At 42.0% G+C, this 25,590-nt stretch overlaps 5 protein-coding genes across 5 annotated transcripts; 1 reads left to right on the top strand and 4 right to left on the bottom strand.

Annotated features, from left to right (window-relative positions):
• Window positions 1-1,279: 1,279 nt before the first annotated feature.
• Window positions 1,280-12,226, bottom strand: LOC105263465 (protein FAM135A). Its single transcript, XM_011299695.1, has 14 exons — window positions 12,048-12,226; window positions 9,031-9,368; window positions 8,893-8,969; window positions 8,344-8,572; window positions 8,144-8,278; window positions 8,049-8,078; window positions 7,864-7,945; window positions 7,587-7,787; window positions 7,375-7,509; window positions 4,727-7,233; window positions 4,264-4,465; window positions 3,952-4,201; window positions 3,636-3,863; window positions 1,280-3,231 (listed from the first exon to the last, which is right to left on the bottom strand). The coding sequence occupies exons 2-14, from the start codon at window positions 9,105-9,107 to the stop codon at window positions 3,026-3,028; spliced, it is 4,359 nt and encodes a 1,452-aa protein (XP_011297997.1). The 5' UTR covers window positions 9,108-9,368; window positions 12,048-12,226; the 3' UTR covers window positions 1,280-3,025.
• A 1,381-nt stretch (window positions 12,227-13,607) lies between these two features.
• Window positions 13,608-17,571, bottom strand: Cdc27 (cell division cycle protein 27). The gene is made up of 5 exons (XM_011299694.1): window positions 17,381-17,571; window positions 16,663-16,738; window positions 14,466-16,594; window positions 14,234-14,381; window positions 13,608-14,148 (listed from the first exon to the last, which is right to left on the bottom strand). Exons 1-5 carry the CDS (start codon window positions 17,402-17,404, stop codon window positions 14,012-14,014), a joined length of 2,514 nt encoding a protein of 837 aa, XP_011297996.1. The 5' UTR covers window positions 17,405-17,571; the 3' UTR covers window positions 13,608-14,011.
• Window positions 17,572-17,705: 134 nt separating this feature from the next.
• Mpv17 (Mitochondrial inner membrane protein MPV17) lies at window positions 17,706-18,960 on the top strand. The gene is made up of 5 exons (XM_011299693.1): window positions 17,706-18,013; window positions 18,099-18,190; window positions 18,266-18,381; window positions 18,451-18,672; window positions 18,802-18,960. Exons 2-5 carry the CDS (start codon window positions 18,118-18,120, stop codon window positions 18,943-18,945), a joined length of 555 nt encoding a protein of 184 aa, XP_011297995.1. The 5' UTR covers window positions 17,706-18,013; window positions 18,099-18,117; the 3' UTR covers window positions 18,946-18,960.
• A 104-nt stretch (window positions 18,961-19,064) lies between these two features.
• Gclc (glutamate--cysteine ligase) lies at window positions 19,065-22,628 on the bottom strand. Its single transcript, XM_011299692.1, has 9 exons — window positions 22,370-22,628; window positions 21,514-21,623; window positions 21,248-21,433; window positions 20,991-21,163; window positions 20,656-20,873; window positions 20,145-20,513; window positions 19,704-20,054; window positions 19,435-19,616; window positions 19,065-19,374 (listed from the first exon to the last, which is right to left on the bottom strand). The coding sequence occupies exons 1-9, from the start codon at window positions 22,517-22,519 to the stop codon at window positions 19,212-19,214; spliced, it is 1,902 nt and encodes a 633-aa protein (XP_011297994.1). The 5' UTR covers window positions 22,520-22,628; the 3' UTR covers window positions 19,065-19,211.
• A 381-nt stretch (window positions 22,629-23,009) lies between these two features.
• Window positions 23,010-24,903, bottom strand: RpLP0 (ribosomal protein LP0). Its single transcript, XM_011299691.1, has 5 exons — window positions 24,812-24,903; window positions 24,421-24,511; window positions 23,928-24,338; window positions 23,501-23,845; window positions 23,010-23,260 (listed from the first exon to the last, which is right to left on the bottom strand). The coding sequence occupies exons 2-5, from the start codon at window positions 24,472-24,474 to the stop codon at window positions 23,117-23,119; spliced, it is 954 nt and encodes a 317-aa protein (XP_011297993.1). The 5' UTR covers window positions 24,475-24,511; window positions 24,812-24,903; the 3' UTR covers window positions 23,010-23,116.
• Window positions 24,904-25,590: the final 687 nt, after the last annotated feature.

Raw genomic sequence — 25,590 nt, 5'->3', positions numbered from 1 at the left:
GTGGAAACCCCTGCAGAAAACTCCACTAAATCTAAACTCGTGAGAGACCCCGGTGGTTAGCCACGTGCAGAACAAATCCAAGGGTGTACAGACGGTGTGCGCAATCGGTACCAACCCCCATTGTACCCGGGGGTGGTCTCCACCAGACAAAGGCTATCATAAAATTTAAAACGTAAAACAACACCACTGTACTGCGCACGTTCTCGATTTCTTCATTTCATTATTGAGAAGTCAGTGTCATTGGCAGATCAATCTGCATTTCAATTCAATTTGATATTCCATTCATTCGTGAGATCAATTTCTAATACAAATCCTTACCCCGTACCTACCCTGATTAGATAACGTTATAATTAGAAATATAATTATAATTCGTTCATCAATCCATTCATTTTCTCATGGAATTAATTCCACGAAATTTAAATCCGGCGTCCTCAAAAAAAATCCCTCGAAAAATAGATAACGATTTTTTAAAATAATAATTCTAATTAAAACCATCGGCTAATCATCATTAAAAAAATAATATTCTGTGACAAAATAATTTCCTATAGCTCTGGAATAAATAATTCTACTTCAAAAAAACCGCCGCATCCAAAACAATTATTTCGCCTTTTACATCGAGAATCCCCAAGGGATCGATAGATCTCCAGATCTCCACAGAAAATCATATTTCTCCATTTTTAATCTTCCGTTTATTGTAAAAAAAAAAAATCTCTTTCTTCATCTCACGATGTAGCGCGTGTCTGTGCACATGGTTCACATTGTTATAAAAATTCCGGTTGCCCCATTGTCAGGGGGTTCTATACGATTCTCCCCCTCAGGATTGAAGGGCCCGGGTTGAGGATGCGGGGGGGAAAAATCCGGGGGTGATGTAGACTTTTCACGGGAGCACGTGCGTGTACATCTGCGCGTCACTAGAGATATCACCAGGAAGCGATACATTTCGACTTCACTCGACCGAGAACAAATGATCCCCCGCCAATTTATTTTCATACGTGTGAACAGACAAACGCGCTGAGGTGCATTAAGACCCCCACATGATACTATTTTTTTCAACGGATATAAACAAAACAGATGGAAAACATTTCACGCCCCGTCTCATTGACTAAATGGAGTCAATAAATAGTCATCGAATGATTCCCAAGGGGAGAAATAATAACAAGGGCCAGGTGACAGTCAAATAAATTAATTGTTCACTTAATAATAATAATAGTTATTATTTTTATTAAACTATATCTCACATGTATATATATCTATATGCATATACTTCGTTTTTCATCCGTTTATACATATATACATATACACGCCAATATGTTATTATGTATACTGTGTACACTATTTACTTCATTTTTGGTTTTTTTTTTTTTGGTCGCATGGTTTTTTTATTTCGACCGTTTAGATTTTTTGGTGTTTCCTGTGATTACTTCGACGGTTAAACAGAGTCAATCGCGTTGAGAATTTTCTCCTATTAATGATAATTAATTACCTAGAGTATACATACCACACACGGATATCTCCCAGGAAATTATGTCCCGATTGGGTTTTCCGTTCTCTTGGCTTCGATAGAATTTGAAAAATTAATCTTTTTCGTTGAATTGTCTAAAGAAATTTCTCGCTCTTTTTTTGCATGGAACAACATTATCGGGAGAATATTTGATGAAAGTTGTTGAATTCAATAATGAATTTTCATGAAAATTTCTCTCGATAATTGTGGGATTAATGCGTGATTAATTGGGTCCATTAATTGGGTGACCCCTTGAGCTTCGAAAATGGAGAATTTGGGAGATTTTAGCAAAATCACTCGACAAATGGTCGCCTACGAATTTGTAATCTATGGGAAACTCGACGTTTTATTAAAGAAAAAGAACCACAAAGACATGTTGATGATTAAATCGGGACCATTGAGTTGGAAACATTTGAGCCTCCAGATAATACATCAAGTCATATAATTAAATCTATTTATCCCTCAATAATATCACTATTTATACACACTAGATTGTTCTGAGCAATTGAGATCTATTTGGAGGGACTCACCGTAAAATTCTTGATAGCAGTACATAATTGAGAACCACAACATCCGACTCCACGAGGCGATATTCGACAATAATTCACCATTTTATTAAGGTTTTGTTTTCCGGATCAATACAATCACCGACACGTACTATCTGAGGGATAAAATTGACATCTGTTTCGTGACTTTCCTAATTATATGACACGGCGCTCGGACATCCATCGTGATTATCGTCCATTGATTGAATGTCTAAGAAGAATTAGCTCGACACTAATGAATCATCCAATGAATTTCTTAATAAATAACATCACCTCGTCTCAATACAAAACAATTAAACTCTAATTTGTAAATTTTCATCAACTTTAAATTTAATCGTCGTTAACGTCTATACGAGTGTTTACTTTGATTTAATTGATGTTGATTGATAGTAATCGAGGATGAGATCAAATTATCAAAATACCATGACATTCCTAGTAGAAAAATTGACTTATTGCAATTCAGTTCATAATCTGCATGCACTGGACGTCATATCCACTTTGGAAGTCATAACGTTACTAAAATTCTAAACACAAGGAACCATTCGATCATTCTTGTTTCAATGACTCAGTCAGTTAGATAAATACTTGGTACTCATAATAAATGCAAGTATTCAAGTTTCGTAGTTTATCATTTGGTAAAACTATATCGATTGTATCGATAGAACGTCCATACTTTTTTTTTAAAGGAGCTATCGTCGGAGTGGGTCTTGGGTATTGGCGAAAACCATTCGATTAGGCCAACAGATATTCTCCCTCAACCCCTAAAACGACGTCTGACAATAAAACGACAAACCCAGAATAAAAAACTTATCTTTACGAGCTAATCTTGACTTCATAGTCTTTTTTCTCAGTTGGTTAAATTGAGCTTCAATGGAATAAAAATTAAGTAAAAATCCACCGATAATCAGTGATTAATGGAAAAATGGGGAACGTAATTCAGACTGATGGGGCAGTCGTTAATAATTTTTTTGAAGGTGAATTATCTGAAGTACTTGAGCCCCGCGACGAGGAGGAACTTCTCGATGAAAAGTTCGGAATCTAAGACAGCAATGTGTGCAGCACGTCCGATCAGAGCATTTGCTGTTGGTGGTAATGCATGGTGAACGTCATACCGCACTAAACTCACACCTGGTGTCGACATCACTGGGTACAGAATATTGTGCACCATTTCTCTGTACGCTGCACCTGAAAAAAAAATGTCATCGCTAATGGTTTTCATATTATCGAGGCATCGGCTAATTAATGGAGGTATTTTTTCACGCTTCAATCCCTTCAGACTCCCCGTATATTCCCAAAGTGATTATCCATCTATACTAATCGTTTATATGACTGGAAAAGTGTGCGAACCATTGCACTCAAATTACCGGTTCCCAATCGATTTATCTAATAGTCAAGTTTTCGAGACTGAAATTTCTGTGAAACACTGAGACCGAGATTTTTCGAGATTATTCAGACGAGCTCTCAAAATTTCAAAAATATTTTTGTTGGAATTTCACTGGCTGTCGTGGCACTGAAGATATTTTTTTTATCGCTTCGTTAGTGAAGTCAATTTCTTGCGGTTGGGGACCTAATCAGGGGTGATTAATTACCTTGATCCGTTGGATCGCGAACTGCGGCTTTACAGAGTTCGATACGAGCCGAGTGAAGGGGAACGTAACGATCTTGGGCACTTCCACAGAGCAGTACGTGTTTAAATCTTTGGAGATTACTTCGCTGGCTCAATCGGAACATGAAGGATCGTCGCACGTCCGACGAATCCTTCATCGCAAGCTGCAGGAGCGATCCTGATTTCTTCCATTTTTGCATAAACCACATACCTGGAGAAGATTTAAATAATTGGAAAATATATTTGAAAATATATTGAGAGAGAAACAATCGAGATATTTATGTGATTTGACGAATTACCAGCATTGACAAGTCCACTGGTATTGTACAAAGTGCCAAGATGTGGTCCACTGAGACTTAGGAAGGTATGAAGTCTTGGCAGAAGTGGCCGTAGCTGAGGCCTCGTCAGAGCACTACGAATAATAATGGTCCCAAGGGAATGTCCAATAAAGCTGACTTTTGTTGGATTCAGTCCTGATGTCTCTATGTGATGTAAAATCTCCTCAACTAATCGATCGGTCATAGTATCGAAATCGGAGAAGGTGTCGCCCTAGAATGCAAAATAATTACGATAATGGAATTGATCGACTGAGCCACTACCTGAGCCCTTACCTGATTTCTCTCTGACATGAGAAAATCGAGATGCGCACCCGAGAGGCCAAGTTCGAGGTACGTCTTGACGAGCCGGAGATCAGCGGCATTCCCGTCGAGGCCATGCACGCACACGATGAGATGCGAGCCCTCAGGTGAAAACAGTCTGTACTCATCGCTGATGTAAAAATAAGGTAGACTCGATGCCACACCCGGGTAGTCACTGCCAGCAGCGTGAAAAAACCTCAGATTCAATTAACGATGCACGCAATTCATCACTCGACTACCTCCCCTAAGACCCACTGAGAAGAATCATTATTTTTATCAATTGAAAGAATTTTGGGTGACATTCAATCCCAGGGATCGTTCACAAGTACTTATCGATTAAAAAATTAAGCAGTTACTATTATAACGGCATAAATGAGACAAATTGGATAAAAATAATGATTTTCCTCAGTGCTCTCATGATTATCGACTAACACACCTGTACATTTTCCCCGAGAAGCTCATCTGCCTCTTGAACTCGTCCTTGCACTTTTTAAAATTGATGACATCGTCCTGGGTGGACTGGAGTAATTCCTTACCCTCTTGGTAGCAATCGAAACAGAAATCACGTGTCCCGTAGATGCTCTCAAGTCTCTCCCCGCGATCCCGATTTCTCTGAGGGCTGCATGGGGCTGTTTTGTTCTGCTTCGGACTCTTGGCCTTCTTTACAGTTTCATAAACATGATACAAAGGATTATCAATCATTGGTATGGGCGCTGGATCCCTGAAGGCCTCAGGAGGTGGTGGTTCATCCTGGAACATCTTGGGAGGCGGTAATCGCACTTCCTCGTAGCAGTGGCTCTCCACACTTGTCCCCTTTCCTTTTCTCCCTTTTCTCTCCTTCCGGGTGGTGATTTTACCCGGTCGTTTTGCCAGCTCCGTTCCTGGAACAGCTGTACGTTTTTCTGAACTCGAGGTGTCCCCACTGCTTACCCATCCTGAACACTCGGACGTCAGATTACCGGAGTCAGTACTGGTTGCGGGACTGCTCGGCCTCGAGGATGTCGGACTTACGGCGATTGTCACTGGCTCACCACCGAGGCCGTCCTTACCATCCCTGATTGGCATACAGGGCAATGAAACCGCACTCCTGGGTACCACCACTTTATTTTGAGCAACCGGCACACTAGCGCATCTCAGTCTCTTACCATTCCCCGGTGGCACACAGCTGGATTCATCCGAGGGACCCTGACCCGGGCAAATATCACTCTTCTCTGGGGACTCGATCTTCAGAATAATTTTATTATTGTTCTCCACTTCGAGAACACTCATGGGAGTCTGGGAATTTTGCGGGAGCCTGTGATTTTGTGCTGTAGAATTATCCTGAGGAAGTTTCTTGGAGCGATGATTGCAGCGTTTGCCCTGACCCTCGATTTTCGACAATTCGCTGTCAATGGCGGGGGCGGAATGCGGACGTCGTCCTCTTCTCCCGTCCTCGGGCTTTATCTCGATTTTCGGAGGAATTACCTCGTAGAGGGACTCCCTCGGTGGATTTCCTCTCTTCCCCGTTCTATTCCGCAATCTCGTATCTTTTCTGTCGTAGAGCTCGCGGTTGTCTTGACAGCAGTCGATCCCATGGTCGACGTCGAAGAGCCTCTCGGTACTCTTCGGGCGCTTCGGTCGGTTCTCCTGGGAATTACCACTGGTTCCGTTGGTCCGATAGAAGTAAGAGTCGACGATCAAGTCGGAGCCCTTCTTGAGGCGCTTGTTAAGGGGATCGACGACGAGGGAGTGAGTTGTGACGTCCTCAGTGTTCCCATTGGTCACCTCGAAGAGGGCCTTCGCTCGTACCCGCTCTACGTGGCCCCCCGATGATTTCCCCAGGGTGTGGAATCGCCTCCCCTCGATATCGTTCACCTGACATTTGCCTGCGGACGTCGGACAGACGGACTGCAGGTGCTTCCGGAAATTACCTCGATAGGTCGCACGGTCCAGAGTCGCTGTCCTGAGGGACTGCACCTCCGGGGTACCGTTGGAGAGCTTCTTCGGTGGTACATTCAACAGACGATGACTCCTTGTGTCAATTCGATTGCCCTCTTGTTTCTCGCTCAAACATCCTGACAATTGATTAAAATCGAATTGCCCGACGTACGTCACCCCGAGTTTTTTCGACGGTCTGTACCCCGGGAGGTAATTGTTGGTCGGAATCTCCGGGAACATGGCCGCCAGTAGGGATGTTATTGAATTGGAGGGTGCATCGGCATCGGAGTCTGGCTCGTGGTGATTGTGATGCTCGTGGCAATTGGGAACGAGTAGTTGACTCGATTTAGCCCGAGGAAGGGTGGCTATTGGAGTGGAACCCAATGAGGGATTCGGTGCGGAATACGCCTGGTGATGTCCAAAGGTCGGATAAAGGGTTGTACTCTGTGCAGTGTGAAGTGGAGCCTGGGATCGTGATCGTCCCTTGGAGGGTACCGAAGCTGGTAACGTTGAATTTCTTCCCACGTGTTTGGGAAATAATTGGGTGGATACAGATCGTGGTAGTGTCTTTGGAGATGTTCTCTGTTGCATCGGTGGTATCTCCGGTCCCAGCTGGTCCAGGGATTTGCTGTGACGTGCAGGAAGTGTCGACGGCATCAAACTGAATCGCGCCTGGATCGCAGCTATGTCCTGAGCTGCCCCCTCACTCCGCGGTGACCATACACTAGCTGTTCTCGATTCCAAAATCTGGGATATCCCGCAGCTGCAGTCCTCGGCATTTGGCACGCTGTTACGATGTCTCTGGGTCATATCTGCATACTGGTCCTCGAAGATGAGGGGGAGCGAGTGCAGGTCTCCATCGAGCTCGGGACAGTGCACAGGAAGTGGCGGAAGAGCTGCAAGATATCTTGATCGTCTTGCTGCTTCGCTCACCGCTTGGTAGGATTGGTAATTCGCGTCGTAACAACCCGCTGCCGATGTTCGTGGATTCTCCAGAACGAAGAAACCTTCCGCAAAACGTTTCACCTGTGCAACAGTTGTTGGAAAAATTTCATTTAAAAAATAATCACATATTCAAAAATTCGGAATAGCTGTCCGGGTTGGGCGTTCAAAATTCCCCGGCTTCTGAGGACCACGTCTAAATAATTCGCAATTTGGAATAGTCACCCGGAGCTGATGATGGATCCGTGCGAGATGCTGATGAATGGCCTCTTGCTTGGTGAAGGCCTCGAGGAAAATGTGCCAGAGGACGATATTCTGGGCACACAACTGAGCTATATCCACTTCATCAGAGTCGATCATCTAACGGACATCCACATTAATGAAATTGGATATTTAATTGTATTTCTTAATAATTCAATTATGAATTTATAAATCACCCTGGAAATTTCCTTGTGCTTTCTCTCAGCTATCGAAGTATCGAGGTCTCGTTGTTCCCAGGATGGCAGGAGTCTGGCAAGATCCGCGATGTCATTAAGAAGATTCTCCCTAGCGGCGAGTAAAAGTCTCGTTACTTCGCGCTGCATGAGCTTGGCATTTTGGATTCTCGTTGCTGATCCCACGCACTTTGTTGTTATTTCCTACGATCAAAGGGAATACACGCGATCTACAATGACCCTGTGATCTCAGATATTCATGAAATAAAATTTGAATTACTGTATTTGCAAAGGTACTGCTCTCCCCATTGGCAGGCGCTGGCTGTTTCGACTGCAGCCATTGTTTACCACTTCGTGGAGCACTAAAAATATTATTAATTAACTTATAAATAATTTCTACTAACCAGATTAAATTCAAATGCAATATATTCACGACAACAGACGGAAGGCTTTTCTCTCACTCACCAGCTCTGGACGTAGTGAAGAATACTCTTCCTGAGGGTATTGCAAAATTAATAGACAGTGAATGGTAGGATAATTGAGGTAATTGAGAGACTCACTTAACGAATGGCTGATGGAGAGCTACTAAACACACGTGTATCGTCATCGAGACTGCAGCCAGGTGGAAGTAATCGAAGAGCACTGGCAGGTGATAGTGGAGACCTTTGGTCGGTGTAAAATTTAACTGGAGTGCTCTGAAATACATACGGCAAATTTTAGGTGATGATACCTTCGTGTGGTGTACCTGTGATGCACTCACCTGGATGAGACACATGCCATGTTCCCTGGTTGAGTAGGTTCGCTGAACCAGAGCTCTACGCCCAGATGGAAATGGGTTCGTGACAGGGTCTCCTCGATTTTATGACTATGAACAAGTACATGAGCTCGAAACAGCACCGATGTACCCAGTGTGATCTCCTCGTTTCGGTACAGTATTTGGAAACGCTTGCTGGTACCTGGCATTTCCATACTCTCTAATGAACGTTTTTCTATTTTCCAGGATAAATTATGTGTAAGCAGTCGCTCAAAGTAATAACGAATACGTTTAATTATTCAACAATTAAATAAACTCTATAAATTCGAGTCTATAAATTGCGTTATTTCTCCAAGAAAATTCTAGACTCTAGAGTCTAGAGTCTAGACTTTTCTATCAATTTTTTTTGATGCGTGCACCGCTGAGGCGAATGTATGGAAATCCAACGAGATGGGAATTTTCTATTTTTAAAAGTTCGATGGGAATTGAATAGCCAGTCAATGCACTGGGTTTTCTCATGAATTTTTTCCCGAAAATGTGGCACACAAAACTTACGATTGCGAACTTGATCGACTTCCACTTTGATTGGCAGTTTTGGAGAGACCCGAAGCGCTGTGCGAATTTGATAATACCTGAAAGCATTGGTACACCCGTCAGTGGGGCATGTATTATGCATTACGGGATAGATCTTACCCGCGCTGGAATAGATCGACATTGTAGAATTTGCAGAGCTCGAGAGAGAACTCGAGAGTAGCTTGTAAATCGCTCATCGCTCTGTCCAAATTTTCAATGGATCCACCCGCCTCTTCGACTTCCTCACGATAATTCCACTAGTGTTGGTCAAATCGTCGATTAATCTGAGTGCTCATTGCACTGTCATTGCAATTATATAATGCATTCGTAAAGGGAGTCTGTGGTTTTCCTGGTGCAACGACGACTCGCACCACTCGAGACTCTCGTCTATTGAAGACCTCCAAGGGCTTGCTCCATCCTCTCATCATGCAGGTCAACTAGTTCCCGACACTTTCCACCTAAACATTCATTCACTATTGCTAATAAATACTCATAATTAATTCTGTCATTAATTCAGTTCACGGAGTTGACATTTCATCCCAGAGATTGACGGAATACATTCTACTAATCAATAATCAATCCATTAACCGTTCAATTTTGACAAAGGTACTGGACATTTTCAGGTTTTCGTGGATTAAAAAAATTTCAATTATGAATTATGAATGGTGAAATAATTTTCAGTCATGCTGTGGCTCAATCAGAAACGACTCCTCGACCTGGACACCTTGGATCCCCAAAAAACCCAAAATCCACAAAATAAAATTGTCCTCTTCCCTTGTTTATGCAACATCTAAACAAAATCCACCGTGTCTGATCCCTCAGTAGGTCTTCTTTATATAATCCACCGGGGTTAATGACAAAGAGCGCGTGTCACCCAGAGCTTGCAACTTTCCCGTCCCATATCATCAGCTTTACCCCACTTTAGTACTCACTGGAACAAAGTAGGATACACCAAGAGGTACTCCAAGGCTGGAGTTAGTTAAAACGACACAAAAACTACCAAAAGAGACAACCCCGGGGAGTAACACACGGTGAGTGATTCGTTGATAAAAAAAAAAATCATGGAGTAGTGGAGAATAATATCCAGTCGTAATTTTTTCTTTTTAAATTTCTATTCGCCAAGCAGAAAGTCCACCCGACGAAGCAAACACCGACGAGTTGCAGAAAACGAATGGCAGCCAAAAATAGACGAATGATAGAGAGGGAAAATTTAATCCCCAATTGTAGAAATGCGTGGGAGGCATGAGGATAATCAGGGGATCATCAGGCTCCATTGAATAAATAATCTTACACGATACAAATGTCAGAGCAATGAATTTATCCGAGAAAATATTGAAACTCCAATTGGAAAGTAGCGAGTGTGTGTATTTGGTCGGACGTCTAGACATTCATATCCGCCCGGAAGAGGGTTTGCATGGGGTTTAAGCTGGATTAAGCCCCCACCGATGATATCCTCCCCAGTTCATCGATCAGGGCATCATCAACGAATCGGTGAATCATCGGAACGAGTCATCTGGACATAATGCTCTTATATATTCGAGGCTGGAATCAGTGGTTTCAATGACCAAGGCGATCCTCCCGGGGCTTTTTTTCCTCGGCTTTGTGGTGCATCTCGATGAGACCATTCGTCAATTCTTCGCCCATAGAAACCCACGGAAAGGGGACGCCGGTCAAATTGCGGCCATCCTCGCTGTCCTCTTTTGTCTGATACACGGTTTTATACAACGGTTTCGAGTCTTTGTTGGGAGACCATCAAAATGGGAGATAGGACTTACAGGAATTATTTCTAGTGGTGAAACTAAAAGGGTAATTGTCCCAGGGGAATTGTTACTCCGTTACTATTTCTCCATCCCACGCATTACCCTTTTCGCTTCATCAGTCCGCCGACTGGAAGAAATCATGATTAATTTTTCCGAAAAGGTGAAACTTCGTCTGGAATTGGAGAAGGATTTGGTGTTAAAAATTTCAGCGGAATTGAGTAAATTACTCGCTCAATTCTCCTAAATTCATTAAAGCGGATAGTGAACTCTTGTGCATTAATTAGCACATGGGAAATCTCGTGTCCGAGAAAATGTGAGGGCTGACGGTTTCACGAGTTCAGCACTCATTTTTGACGGGTTCTAAGAAATTTCGTGTGTTAGAAATTCGTGACCCAATTAACTCTCATTACGATATGCCTCCGCTAATTGGAATGCAACGGTAGATTATGGAAATCCAGAGAGTACGGTTGGTCCTGTGTTTTCAAGGTGTGCAATTTTTTTTTATTGAGACTCGTCGATGAAAATAAGGAATGGATAAATCAGACTACCGGATGTGTCACACGGTAAGATTGAGGGATTACGGGATTAAAGGGCCTCAGGAACACGTTCCTCATCAGCACTCACTTCCGCCTTTTATATAACAACCAGGTACGAGCTCTTTTCACTCGGTCACTCTCCAGATCGTTTGAAACTTTGTGTATGAATAGAAGTAGGTTTTAGAAACAACAATAACGATCGCCCTGAAAGAGGACAGGCCCTCGATAGAATCGTTTCGCTGGAAGGGTTTTTTTTTTCGGGGTCACCAGCAATCTCCCTGATAACCGCAAATAACCTAGGGTATAAAAATAATTAAGCACTTTAATTCATTAAATATTGCCTTGAACTTGATCATCAAACGAAATTCCGGGGGAATGGTAAATGGGTCGGGGGTGATAATCGATTATTTAAAAAACCGAACGCATAGGCGAGAAAATAATGCCGGAAGGGCAAAAGCCCGATCGAAAGTTCGCCCCACCTCGGATTGAATATAGGGGGTTGAAATTTTCCTTCTCGCTTACGCTCCTTCGACGCACACGAAAACTCTCACTCGCGCTTGGCCCTTCGTTCCTTACGAACCCGGGCGTCACCGAAATTCCGTGGACATTTCACCCCCCAAGTTCTGTTTTGTGATATTAATTTATCTTGGCACAATCCTTGTCCCTGTCCCTGTCCCAGTCTCATCCATTTCCGTGCATTCCAAGACGATCATCGAGGATCATACCATCCGAAATTATCTCCCCAGGAAATGACGAGAGAAATAAAAAATAAAAATCAACAAAGACCTGACGCTAATTGTCGTGCATGGGGAGGAGCCCCTCGTGTGAATGAGTCATTTACCTCTCGCTGTCAACCATTCTCCCCTGGAAAGCTTGAGAAATCTTTTAATGTTGAGTCGCACTCAGCTGACGGACACTCCACCGTCGTCACCCATCGTCAGGCGGATCCTCTCCACTTGAATTCACCCCACCCCCCCCAGCCTCCCTCCACCCTGGACTCACCACTTCAACACTTTATCCCGAATAAAAAAAAAAAATTGGGTTGCACCAATTTATTTCACTGAATTTTCACATCCACTGAAATACTGTGTATTAACCGTAATGATCGATCCCACTCATCACTTATTTCTACTCCCCTATGTGCGATGGGTGCATGAGCTGCGGGTAAAAAGCCATCGACTAAAAAAAATCATGCACGAATAGGCGAGTTAACTGCCAGTGGAAGTGAGATGTGACAACGGGTATTGCTGGGACACGAATAAAGCTGAATAAAATGTCTACAATCACACGCGAGTAAGTTTGGATGTTGCTTCGGCGCAGGAAATTCGCGGAGATGTGCGCCAGAACGGTTTAAAGTTTGCGCGCGCCTGCTCCATTCCACCCTCTCTTACAAAACCACCCCCTTCCGCCCCTCATCACCACCCAACCCACCCACTTATCGCATGCACTCAAGACGACATGCAATAAATAATATGTGCATCTAAAACGAGTATTACTTTATTTTTACCTAGATTAAAAAATTTACATATCGAAAAAAATGTACGTATCGAAGAAAATTTATGTATCGAAAAAATTTTAATGGAAATAAAGAATTTCTAAGAAATTTCCAATTCTATTAATAAAAGCAACACCTGGTGATATTTAAAAAAAAAATGAAGTGAAAAAAATGGGGGTGAATATTTGGGATTCTTCATTATTGAATCTCATGGTTTTTATAATTGTTAACTCGATTGAATAAACAGTTTGATGTAGATTTATATATTTATAGCCTCATACGCTACATTCGTGTTCTTTATCATAATTCGATTGACATCGTTATTACTGAATTATAGTTTTTATTCTTGTCCCATTAGCAAACATGAGGAGCAGACAACAGATATTGCACGATGTTCCTTTATTCTATTTAAACGTAAAGTTTTATTCAACGAGCGAGCAGACTGACCAGTTCACCAGCGATTACAATAATACTACTGATCATAATTTACATTTACACAATAATCTCATATCGTATTCGTTTTCCATCCATTTATAGTTTGTCTTCTAGGTAGTCCTTCCCTAATTGTTTATCTTCTTCGAATTACGCTGGATGACGCAGATGTTCCCAGTCGAGCCTCCAGATTCAATTCAAGTAAACGGAATAAGTGGATCAAGAAATTTGATATGAAAAATTGTAAAAAAATATACAGATCACACGTTACACGCAATATACATACAACGAAAGAGAAAGTATAGGAGAATCAATTCAGCGACAGAGTGATAAAGTGACGTAAATCTCATTTTCATTTTTTTAAACGTCGATTGGTTTGACAAACCATTCATTTCAAAAGGAAATGCCAAAATACCTTTTTTGCGGGAAATTCAATCAGCTACAAAAGTCATTTTAATTTGTCTCATTTGTCTGTTTCATCACTTGGCTACCGAATTGAAGAATTTGATACCAAGGCCTAAGCCACATTCAACTTTGGCATTTTTTCGTTTTATTCACGTTTCCAATAATCAAAGGGAACTTAAGAAACATGGAAAACTGTCAAATTTAAATTTCAATCAACTTTTATATCAATAAGAAAAAATGAACGGCCTGGAGGATGCGCTTGATGCAGACAATATTGTTCTTTTGATTGTGATAGTTAAAAAATATGGTAAATTATTGTATCATTCGGTGGATCGGGGAAATTTGGGGATTGAATTTCAGGACACACGACGACGACGTCTACGTCGTTGGCGACGGTGGGTTCGGGCGTTGTGGCGACGCACTGAATTGAAGCGGTCCGCAAGTATCGTGCTCGAGCGGCCGACCCGGTGTCTTCATAAACTATCATCGCTGTCATCGGCATGGGCTTCGATGCTGACTGTTCTCGCAAGACCACTTCCCTCCACACTAACTTCTCCACTCGTTTCGGCCTCTTGGTCGGTGGACACGTTCGGAGCTTGTGGATCATCTCCTGGGAAATAAAATAATGACATACAATATTTATCTTCATGAAAAAAATTCCAATTCACTCCCAAAAAATTGACCAAGATTCTCACCAGACTGGGCTGAAGGTGAATCCTCCTCGCCCTGTCCAGGACTTAAGATAGCCTCTTTGATTTGACTATTAACCCCCTTTGGATCCAGATCAGTCGCCCAGCTGAAGTACATCAAAGCGAGATGGGTATTGCCTAATTTTTTATGAACCTGCACAAAAAAAAATATGAATGAGCATCGAGAGAGAATTTTGATATCTTTCCGTTTTGAGCGAGTGAAGCAATGATACTGTACTTTTCCTATTGAATAATAGACTAGAGATTCTTTGGGTGCAATATTTTTCAGTTCCTCGAATTCTCTGAGTGCCTCGGTATGTCGACCAACTGAAAAATTGATACTGGCCCGGTGAAACTTGCACAGGGTGTTGTCGGAGGCGTTATCAATGGCTTTGTTCAACGTCTGCAGTGCCTTATCTGTCTTCTTCAACGCATGCTGAACCACCCCGATATGACACATTATCGCTGAATGATGAGGGTTTATTAGAAGTGCACGCTTGAAGTGCAATTCTGCGAGACTATATTGCTCTTGTTTGGAGAATATCGTGCCAAGTCCAAACCAGGCATTGTAGTGTCTAGGATCGAGCCTAATAGCATTCCTGAAGGCTGTAATGGCTTTATCAAGTTCCTCAGTCAACACATATTCATGACCCAGAAGTGTATAAGCGTACGGAAAACTCGGATCAACTTGAATAGCACGTTGAAAGAACTTAATGGCAGTCTCATGCTCTGTTTGTGCTGAGAATAAATTTCCAGTTGCACACCAGGCGGCCGGTGAATTGCGATCTTCAGCGACGAGTTCCTGGGCTAGAGTAGACAACTGAACTTCCAAATGCAAATGCCAGAGTACAGTGCTGTATATTTCCATTAGATCAGTGCGTTGGGGCTCCAGTTGTCTGACCTCAGCGAAATAACTAGCTGCTTTCTTGTAATCATTCATCTCAAAATACGCTTTAGCCAACATAGACAACACCCATCCCGTATTATAGTGATGAGTTGGAAGTGTATTAAGTATTTCTACAGCCTGGACACAGTTGAATTGACTCAAATTCTGGTAGGCCATCCCCAGGTCTCGCAGAAGGGACATAAGACCCTCAGCGCACTGTTTCTGCACCATGAGAGCACAATGAGAAACATTGCTCTGATTAAGCGCATTCGTTGTGGCAACCATCTTCTCCGAAGTTATCGTCTCACTCTTCTCCTTCTCACTTCTATTGCGCTCATTGATCTCATTAAAATTTGTTTTATTTAAATTAGTCTTTGATAAACGTGCTTTGGTCTTTCTGCTTGGCGACTTGGGGGTGGCGAATTTGTTTCGATTCGGTGATTTGTTGTTCTCCTTTACCGAGTAACTGTTGCTGAGGAAGAGCCTCGATGATCGTCGGACATTTGGACCCTGAAGAGTGGGAGGCGGTGGGGTTGGGGTCGTTGGTGTGACAGTGACGATGTTAGCGGTGTTGCTAGTGTTACCTGATTGGGAAAAAACGGGCTTGCCCTGCTGCAGGGGCGTCTCCTTCCTGGACATGAGTTGGCCTACGTGGGCACGGAGGCTGCTCACACGTTTTGCCAGGCTCTTCTGGTCATTGGCCTCTGTGAGGGTCACGTGAGCGGGCAGCACAGGCTCAGGAGTATTGGTCTCCAGTGGCAGAATACCAAAGCTAGGTGTCAGGGGACTCATCGAATTACTGAACATACTTCTGTAACGCGGAGGTTTACCTCTTGGTGATATCGTTGGTGGATTGTTGTAATTTATCGACGCCAGCTGGGGGCTCTCGTCAACTCCCGGGTACAGCCTCACCCCTGGCGACGTTCCATTCACAATGACGCCCTGTGTTGGGGTCATATTATTACTATTTTGAATTGGCGAGTTGTTGTTGGTGTTGGGAACGATAAAGTCGGGCTCGGAGATGTAGTTTAACTGGTTTGTTCCATGACACATGGCGAAATTGTCGAGCTTCTCAAGCTGGAATATTTTCGATGGATCCACTTTTTCACCCACGTTGCACAGCTCCTCAAAGGAATGCCACAGGAAGGGGTTGAGCTTTAGAGCGAGCTTGTGGGCCTCCACAGCCTTCGCTGTTCTCATCATCTTGTAGTAGATTTTGGCGATTATCTGGAGGGAGAAGCACGCCTGATCCCCAAATTGCATTACGATGTCCTCGAGACTCTTTATTTGTTTGTAATAACCACCAACGATAGCTGCCTCTGCGTCTGCGTATTTCTCCAGGTCGAAACAACATTTTGCCAGGAGAAATCTACATTGGGAGGAGGTCGGGGCCTTCTTCGAGAGCAAACCGTGGGCCTGACGTAGTCTCCCCGATCGGTAGTAACAGGTGGCCAGGAGGAAGAGAGTGTCCTCGTTGTCCACTGCAATTTACGATTTTTATAGCAAAAGTTTATTGGATCCACAAGATTTATTTTTCAGCAGATATTACCTTCAGCAAACAGTCGCTCTGCCAGAAAAATGGCATCTGCATATGCATAATGATTCAGACAATGCCATATGGACGCCTGCAATAATTTTTATCATACATTAATAATCAATAACAAGATGAGGGCATGACATTTACTCCAAGTCTTTTGAAAAAACTGGTAAAACTTGACAACTCACTTCCACACACTCCCCATGTAAGATATCATTGAAAGAGCTATTCTAATTTCCTAAACATTCGATGATTTTAATTTTCAAACGGTAAGTTACGAGAGCTAAGATTGAGCCAGATAATCTCCTAAAGATCACGACGATTTTTTTTCTCATGGCTAACCCAGAAAAATTTTATCGCCGACTTGGCGAGAGCTGTCACTTGCCCGAGGAGAAAATCATCTGATGACACGTTGCACACGCAAAATACGAGAACTGTCAGGAAAATCTTTCCAATAATTGGTTTGCATGGGAAAATGGATTGACATGACAAGATAATATTCATTGGCCATGTGAGGGAATTGTCAAGTATTGTGAGGGCGAGGGAGCAGAAGATAAAATGACAAAAGGGATCAGAGGGGCTTGCAGACTTTGCGAATTTGATATTGACACGATCATGCGATTAAATGCATTGAGCTAATCGCATTGAATCGTATTGAATCGTATTTCATTCGTCATCCTTGTCTCTCATCGATCCGTCTGATGTGTATTACTGATTTACTGTAGCTCACCTGAACGGGCTCCTGTACAATCATATTTTCCGAATTTCAGTCACACACATAAATAGTACAACGGAGTGATGTTGATGGTTGATTTTATTCCGAGGTTAACGGATTTCTACAGTCCTTATTTCACAAGGTATTTTTTCTCATGCAAGGAATCAGTTTAAGAGGCCATTTTTGCTCTGTCCTTTTGAACTGCACAACTGTCTCTCTGTGAAGTGGTGGACTGCAACTTTCGGAGGGTAAATTTCCCCAGCCCCTAGGGGTTTTTCGGGGTCTAAAACGTGGGGATATCGGGGCCCCTGCTAGATCAACCAATGACATCTCGTTATATTTGAATCACCGGAGGATGGATTGGTCGAGGCCACAGTAGTTTGAGTTACTTCTGATTTCATCATATTTGTCACAGCTTCCAGCCGAATTACTGATTGTTCAGACAGTAATCGAGAAATATGAATATTCCGGTACCACGGATTCGATCAAAACTCATGGATTACTACGTCATTGCACTGACAATTCACTAGGACAATTGGCAAATGGAATAGTACATCTGACTTTTGATTAACCTCTGAATAATTTCACAGCTTAATCTGTCATTCACAGAATTAATTTTTTTTCAATGAAACTTGATGGGAGGGACGAGTAATTAATTATTGCCTTCTAAATTTTATAATCTCCAATTTGGAGGACGAAAAAATTATCCAATTCTGTTCTATTAACATTTCAGTACTGAAGAGTAAATCATCATGAGTCAGTTGTTAAATTTATATCGGCATCTCCTCGGTAAATATCCATTTCGGGTGCAAGCTATTCAAGCAGGTGAGAAAAATGATACATCTCCAGGAATTGCTCCAATAATTTCGATTTTGTACTGAATTATAAAATTTATTTAAGGCGCCCTAATGGCACTCGGGGATCAAATAGCGCAGAACCTAGTGGAGGGACGGAATTTCGAGGAAATCGATTACTCGCGCACAATGAAATTCTATGCAATTGGATTTTGCATAGGTGTGAGTACCACAGGATTGCGTTAGTTCTGGCTGGTGCAATGCTCGTGAATATGGCCTATTGAATTTCAGGGACCTACGACCTTCACGTGGTACAGATTGCTGGACAAACACATTGGCTCAAAGGGCGGTCTTGTGGCAGCGAAAAAAGTAGCCTGCGATCAACTGCTATTTGCCCCCTGTTTCATCGGTGTTCTTTTGAGCTCGATCGGCTTCATGCAGGGTAACAGCCTTAATAGCGTACGAGAGAAACTCCAAAAGGAATACCTTGACATTCTCCGAAATAATTACAAAGTGAGTGGATTAAAAAATCGAGGGAAACACTCCGAAAAATTCACGGCGAAGAAAATGGCTAATTCGTTAGAAAAATTATATAAACAATTCATTTGGTAATTAGCCACTTGTCTATTTTAAAAATTTCAGGTGTGGCCAATGGTACAAATGATAAACTTTGCGTTCGTTCCACTGCAATATCAAGTCCTTGTGGTACAGTCTGTTGCAGTCCTCTGGAACTCCTATGTTTCTTATCGTACGAACAGAGACGTAATTAAAAAGACGGACTCATGAGAATGTCTCTACTTTTAAATTAATTAAATAAAAAATGGTATTTCCGGGTGTCTGCAGGGATCAAAGAGGATATGTATGAACAATTTGGTATTTTAGTCTAGCCAAAGATAATGCAAATATTATTTGCACATAAAAATGTTTTATATCGACGATTACAATGCGTTACATATGGGAACAATTATCCAAATAAATGCAATCGCAAAAAAAAAATCATTTTATCAGTTGAATCTATTAAACAACAATTCAATAACTGGATTAACCCTCGGTCAACATTTCTCGGCTTTAGCGATAGCAGCGGGAATTTTCTCGGTTGTCCTCGACGTTGTGCATGGCCCCAATAACTCGGGGCACGGTTTCTCATTCGTTTGGATCTCGTACACTCTTTTCAATAGGTCGTAGTTGATGCGGGGAGTAACAACCGCATCTTTCCTGGAGGGAATCGTTAACATTTTAATTGATGTATTTGAATAGATCTAATTGATGACTCACATGTACTCCGGATGGGATTCGACTTGTCGTCGCAGCCAGGCAGCAGTCGTGAGGAGTTCCCCAGAGGCTCGTCTCTGTATGAGCTTGAGGTATCGTTGGACTGTACAATGTGTATCAGCGTCGACATTCATGCTGGCTAGGTATGAATTAACCAGGGCAATAAGACCCACAAAAACTCCCTCCTGTCAAGCCCAAATGGAAATGAGTCCTCATTTTCATTGCACCAATTAATCCAAAAATGAATAATTTAACTTAATGTACGAGCTTACTTTTCCGTTGATAATTTCATTCACAGTGAACTCAGTGTACTCATCTTCCACCTTTTGATCGTCTTTAGCTTCCGATGTAATATCTTTTCTGAACCAAAATTTTTCAGTTCTAACGGCATCCCGTTTCTGCGCTTTTGCCATATTCTCGTCGACTTTGCTAATTGGAATTAATAGATTCAAATTGTAACTGAGTATGACCCTGGAGAGTAGCACAATGAAACAGACAATAGCCGCATTCTCAAAGTCAGTTATTTGAACTTCGCAGGGACGAAATTCAACTCGCCAGCCAATTGACGAGTTGGGAGGTGGTGGCTTGAACCTCATGGTCTGCCAATTCGTCGACTGGATATTCTGCATAATTTTTAAACAGTCCGGCATTAATTACTCCTCACAACAGAGCTTAATTAATTCAGCAAACATACAATTTAATAATTCACTCACTTCAAAGTGGTCAGTGTCCTCTTCATCATTCTGATGAACCTTCTCCGAAAAAAGTGAGACCGAGTCTCTGATGAAGAGATGCGCCACGTGCTGTGCCAGGAGTCGATCAATTCCATTTTCCATCAATTGTTTGTAAATATCGTCGTCATAAGTGAGAGGTACATCGTTGTACTTGCCCCCTTGATTACTGAGATACGAATCAATGGAATCATAACGTGATTTGTTGATTCGAAATTTGTTCTCCTTCAGTGGCTCGAGTCCACGCTCCTCCTGTGTTCTACAATCAACGGAACAGGAAATGACATTCCATCGGCAATCAACGTCTGTCAGGTAGCCACGGTGGATAGGGCTGGCTGCGGTGAGTGCCAACTGTCAAAGGTTAAATCAATATTCTGTAAATGCACGCAAAAAACACCATAGTCTATCTGTCTCTCTATTTTTTTTTCATTCATCCATGATTCGCAGAATCGCTTTTATATTGTGCGTGATGTGAAGGAATTTTTAGACGTACCATAATGGGACAGAGTGGTGCCAACTGATCGTACAGTGTTCGTGCCTCTTCGATATTACAGGCCTGGAATGTCAGCTGCAAACAGCAACAACCCATGCCGAAGCCCATTGCGTCCATGTACACATGATTGTCTTTTGCTGCACTCTGGCTGCTCCCATCATCCCCCAATGCCTTCAAATCCTCTCTGAAGGGCTCTGGTACATTTTCATCCCTGAAAACTGATTTTTTTTATGAAGAATAAATAGAAAGATTTTTGTCTTTTCCTAAAAAAAATATTTTGAAGAGAATTGAATATTCTATTTTTTTTTTACTGGAAGCTCTAGGTCTTGACTCACTTGGGAGATTGATAGCGACTTTTTCCCCCCGACGTTGCCGAATATTCCTCGTCAACGTTTTGAATCTGGGATGACCTGGAAAAATAGCCTCGTCTGGAAAAAAGAGACTCCTGGAGGCTCCAGAGCTGGGAGTTGGCTGCGACGGTGGATCAGTGAAATCCGGACAGCCAAGTCTATAAAAAAAAAAAAATCAGCAAGTGCGTATTCCCCCTTCTGCGGGAATTCATCTATTGAAATGAACACGAATGAAATATTACCTGGGAAAACTCGTTAATGACATGACAGCTTCCCCCGGCTTCAGCTCATTCATGACTTCTTGTCTCCGATACCGCATATTCGCCTCGACAACATTAAAATGCGCCAACAAACCGCCGTACGGTTTTCCTGGAGTTCCCTCGATCATGTAAGCCCCATATTCCGGCCTCCAGAGTGACTTGACCCCACTAATACAAAATCAAAACTTATTCTCCGCCACATTCCCTTCTCAGTAACCGAGAGACGTAACATCTATTTTATTACTCACGTGGGGTCTTTATGTTCCTTTTCATTGAGTGGAGTGAGAATCTCTGGAGCTCTTAGACTGACCTTGGCTGTTTTCTTCTCATCGTCGAACTTTACCAGTATATATTCAACCTGTTACCACAGGAATGTGTTAACTACATTGAATTATGAGACTTTCAAGCAAAAAATCAAAATATGACACGTGAAAAAAAAATATGAATAACTGACATTTTATTTTCTAAAATAACGCTTTGAAAACATGAAGGCAATTCGATTCAATGAGTAATACTTCAGATAAATATGATCCTAGAACAGGCCAGGGCAATAAAAAAACAATAAAAATTCTTCAATGTCATAAAAGGCGGTCCATTAGACATTCCGATACCGAATAATTCTTTAATTACACTATCAAACGCCACCGGATATCTACCACCACAATCTACCAGTGAAACGAAAAAAAAAAAATCACAAGGACATGACTTAGCATTTAACAATGTACCATCGACGATTACTCCACAATCTTGTGAAATACAAACATAAATCTTGAGAATTTCATTTTATCTCTCCACCTTGCAAACGACGAGGAAGTGCTCCCTTCCCAACAACTCGTTCCTCTTCACATTCAAATTACTCTGACATTCGCAATTAAACCCAATGGATGTACACGCAAATAGTCACCAGTTATTATTGCGTCGTTGGAGATGATCAACAAAAAAATTCAGAAAATACAAAGGATCTTCGAGGTTATTATTCCGTGGTAATCCAATCCGAGAAGCTGTCAAAGGGAGAAGAAGCCCTAAAATGCTTGCAATTTTTACGTGAATAGGAAAATGGATGAGTGTAAACGAGAAAATTTGAGGAAAATAAATGAAAATTACCTCATCGCCCCATTTAAGTACATCTCCTTGTCTGTCTCTGAGTCTTTTGTACAAATTAATGAATTGTATAACTCCGTGTTTTCTCACATGATCCGAGAGTTTCTTCGTCTCTTCCCAACTTAGTGGACTACCCTCCGTTAATAGCCCCATTACTTTTTAGAGTTAAAATCAAGTGGTTATTACGATCGAGTTGATACACAGACTGCCAGTCACTGACTGACGACTACTCCAGTCCGACTCAATGCGTAAACTATCGACTCGACGGAATTTTCAGTACGAGGAATGCCCACGCCACTTCTCAGAACCCTATCTATGTGTTCATTTGTGACATTACTCGTAAATCATTAGATTTCAGATCTACCGCATTCGTTTTTCCCTTTTATTTCTGTTGAAATCGATTAGATATAGGAATTATATAAAAAAATTGGACGATAAGGGACTGTTGAAGAAATATCTCTGAATCTACTACAAATATCAAAAAATTTGTGATATCCTTTTTTGCAGATATCAATTTTGAATGATCAATTCGGCGAAAAAGGTTTTTCCAAAAGTTTTGATAACCGCCCTGAATTTCGAAGTATTTACTGATCAATAGTCGGAATTGATGTGAAGGGTTTTGGGATTGTTTTGATAGAGACAATTTTTATGGTTTTCTGTACTTTATTCGGACGTCGGTACAAAACATCAGCAGCATTCCCATGGAGAATATCTGCGGTCAATAGAACAAAGTCAGTGAATTGGTTTCGTTTAATCGAAGAGACCGAAACCCATGTCGTCGTCCTCGGATTCGGATTCCTCCTTTTTCTCTTCCTTCTTGTCGGCAGCTGGGGCTGCGGCTGCAGCGGCTGCTGGAGCACTAGCAGCAGCAGCTGCTGCGAATTTGCTGGGGTCCTGAAACAAGAGAATTTATCCTCTATGAATTTTGAATTTCAAAATGCAATAAATTGGGGCAACAAATGCAGAATTTTCAGACAGCGTTTTTACGCGATTTTGCAACAGCGACAAGGACACGTCAGTGGGTCCAGCTTTTCAGCTCTGACGCGTGACCCCTCGTCTTCAGACGCGTTGGATTTTCATCATTGTGTAAATTAAAGAGACTTTTAAGTTCATTCGAGAATAACTTGAGATTACCTTGATGTACTCCTTGATGGTGGCAGCCTCAGCGAATTCGACGTCAGTAACAGCGGCGACAGCCAGAAGATTTTTGAATCCATTGGCAATGCTGTGTGGAGCACTGGCGACAGTGGGATAGCCAATGGCCAAACAAACTGCAGCCAAATTGGCAACACCAGCCAGGAATTTTTCACGGAGGTCCTCTGGCTTGATATCGAGAATCTCAGGAGCGAAAATAGTCCCAGAATCGTATACCTGCTCGACGAGGAGACCATACGAGAATGGAGAGATGTTCAACATGTTGAGGAGAGTTGCCTCTGAAGCTCCGACTTTGTCTCCAGGTTTCAGAATGTGGACATCGTTCTGTCAAAAAATATACTGGATTAAATACTCATTGCAATCAAATAAATGACTATTTCAATTGTGAATTGTAAATAGTACTCACGATAATTTCAATAGTACCCTTGGAAATTTTCGTGGGAATACTGAGGGCCTGGAAGAAGGAAGTCTTCTCCGGTCCCAGTCCAGTGTTCTGAGCTGGAATGATGACACTCAATGGAGCAATAGCTCCAGCTCTAGCTGGTGCTCTGACTTTGTTCTCCAGGAGTTTATCCCTGACCTCGACGAGGTCTCCACGAGTGAAGACGAAGCCCACATTGCCTCGAATGTGAGGCAGAAGTTTTTCAAGGGCAGCATTCCTCTCGATGTGTCCTCGAATGGCTTTTCTCATCATGGTATTCTTTCCCATGAGAACAACAGCACTCCCACGGAGGGACATGCGAATTTGCTGCATCTGCTTCGAGCCGACATTGTCCGCGCCCACGATAAAGCATTTTGGATAGTCATCCAAAAGTTGCTGGAAAATAATAAGTTGGTACTTAGGGCTCGACACGATCGAGCGATTTATGGAATCGGAGGGATTCAATGGAGATTCTTACGATAAGTTTTGTGAAGTAGTTGGACTTCCAGCTTGCCTTGTCCTCCCTACCCATCTTGAAGTGAAAATAGGGATTTCGAAAAGTTTAAGGACTGAAACAAACATTGAAAATCTCATACATGAAGCTAAATGCCTGGGAAATGTTAATACATCAGTATTAAAAATAAAAATGTGGCTAATTATCAATAAATAGTCATGCCACATGGCTTGTTAACCTCAACACGCGTCTCACTTTCAATATTTTTAACTTGAAGTGATTATTTTCGAGCCAATCGACATGAATTTCAGGAAAAACACTCCGGATCCATAATAGAGACAATAATCAGAAGACTTATAAGCTAAACAATTACTTTATTTTTGTGAAAATAAAAGAGTAAAACGCGGTAGCTTACCTCGGCAAAATCTACGGGCGTAATGGACGAGAAAACGGAAATCTATTCGTCAACCGGAAATTCGAACGGTAGTTCCAGGTTTGAGAGACCCCAGCGGCATTGTAGTACTCCACCCCAAGAGAGGGAGGGCACCACACGCAATGTTGGGGTGTCCATCAAGTCGGCGGGGTGAATTTTATTTTCTGCTGCATGAATGCTTTTTGTTTTTTATTTGTTTAACTGAAATTCAGTCGACTGTAGGACGAGCGAAAGGAGGAAGCCACATTTTGTGGAATTTCAATGAAAAAAGTTATTCAATATATTGAAGATATACCACTAATGAATTTTTATTTTCAGAATAAGCGCGTTGTCTCAATGGTAACGTGCTTGCCTACCACGCCGACGGCCGGGGTTCGATCCCGCCGTTGTTCATTTTTTTTTTTAAATAATTTCAATTTTAACTTTTTTTAATTGGCTAATCAATCTAAATATTGTTTAAACACTGAATTTTTGAAAAGCGGAAAGATATCCTGTGAAATTGAAAATTTCAACATTTTTGAAGACGAAACATTTGAAAATATATACTACTAATAAAAATTTAATTTATAATAATACGTTGTCTTAACGGTAACGTGCTTGCCTATCACGCCGACGGCCCGGGTTCGATCCCGCCGTCATTCATTTTTTTTTTAAATAATTCCAATTTTTTCGTTCGATAGGTATTCACTGCAATTGAAAAATTCGAAATTTTTGAAAAAGTATCAGGGGAGCATAACAATCGAGGAGTTATTCACTGAAAG

This window comes from Fopius arisanus, unplaced genomic scaffold (genome assembly GCF_000806365.1).
Source record: "Fopius arisanus strain USDA-PBARC FA_bdor unplaced genomic scaffold, ASM80636v1 scaffold00015, whole genome shotgun sequence".
NCBI lineage: Eukaryota > Metazoa > Arthropoda > Insecta > Hymenoptera > Braconidae > Fopius > Fopius arisanus.
Note: the sequence above shows the minus strand (reverse complement) of the source record. Positions and strands in the feature narration are given on the sequence as shown.

What these genes read in the sequence shown, in the direction of transcription:
- Mpv17 (XM_011299693.1), top strand. Translation starts at nt 18,118, where the DNA reads ATGAGTCAGTTGTTAAATTTATATCGGCATCTCCTCGGTAAATATCCA. An exon ending in GGTGCAAGCTATTCAAGCAG is followed by an intron (nt 18,191 to 18,265) that starts GTGAGAAAAATG and finishes AATTTATTTAAG; the next exon opens with GCGCCCTAATGGCACTCGGG. An exon ending in CAATTGGATTTTGCATAGGT is followed by an intron (nt 18,382 to 18,450) that starts GTGAGTACCACA and finishes ATTGAATTTCAG; the next exon opens with GGACCTACGACCTTCACGTG.
- Cdc27 (XM_011299694.1), bottom strand. Translation starts at nt 17,404, where the DNA reads ATGATTGTACAGGAGCCCGTTCAG. An exon ending in AGAGCGACTGTTTGCTGAAG is followed by an intron (nt 16,595 to 16,662) that starts GTAATATCTGCT and finishes CGTAAATTGCAG; the next exon opens with TGGACAACGAGGACACTCTC. An exon ending in TCTATTATTCAATAGGAAAA is followed by an intron (nt 14,382 to 14,465) that starts GTACAGTATCAT and finishes TTTTTTGTGCAG; the next exon opens with GTTCATAAAAAATTAGGCAA.
- Gclc (XM_011299692.1), bottom strand. Translation starts at nt 22,519, where the DNA reads ATGGGGCTATTAACGGAGGGTAGTCCACTAAGTTGGGAAGAGACGAAG. An exon ending in AAGGAACATAAAGACCCCAC is followed by an intron (nt 21,434 to 21,513) that starts GTGAGTAATAAA and finishes ATTTTGTATTAG; the next exon opens with TGGGGTCAAGTCACTCTGGA. An exon ending in GAATCCCATCCGGAGTACAT is followed by an intron (nt 19,375 to 19,434) that starts GTGAGTCATCAA and finishes GATTCCCTCCAG; the next exon opens with GAAAGATGCGGTTGTTACTC.
- RpLP0 (XM_011299691.1), bottom strand. Translation starts at nt 24,474, where the DNA reads ATGGGTAGGGAGGACAAGGCAAGCTGGAAGTCCAACTACTTCACAAAA. An exon ending in AGGGTACTATTGAAATTATC is followed by an intron (nt 23,846 to 23,927) that starts GTGAGTACTATT and finishes ATTTTTTGACAG; the next exon opens with AACGATGTCCACATTCTGAA. An exon ending in CCATCAAGGAGTACATCAAG is followed by an intron (nt 23,261 to 23,500) that starts GTAATCTCAAGT and finishes CTCTTGTTTCAG; the next exon opens with GACCCCAGCAAATTCGCAGC.
- LOC105263465 (XM_011299695.1), bottom strand. Translation starts at nt 9,107, where the DNA reads ATGAGCGATTTACAAGCTACTCTCGAGTTCTCTCTCGAGCTCTGCAAA. An exon ending in GGATCCATCATCAGCTCCGG is followed by an intron (nt 7,234 to 7,374) that starts GTGACTATTCCA and finishes ACTGTTGCACAG; the next exon opens with GTGAAACGTTTTGCGGAAGG. An exon ending in TTCTCGGGGAAAATGTACAG is followed by an intron (nt 4,466 to 4,726) that starts GTGTGTTAGTCG and finishes CGCTGCTGGCAG; the next exon opens with TGACTACCCGGGTGTGGCAT.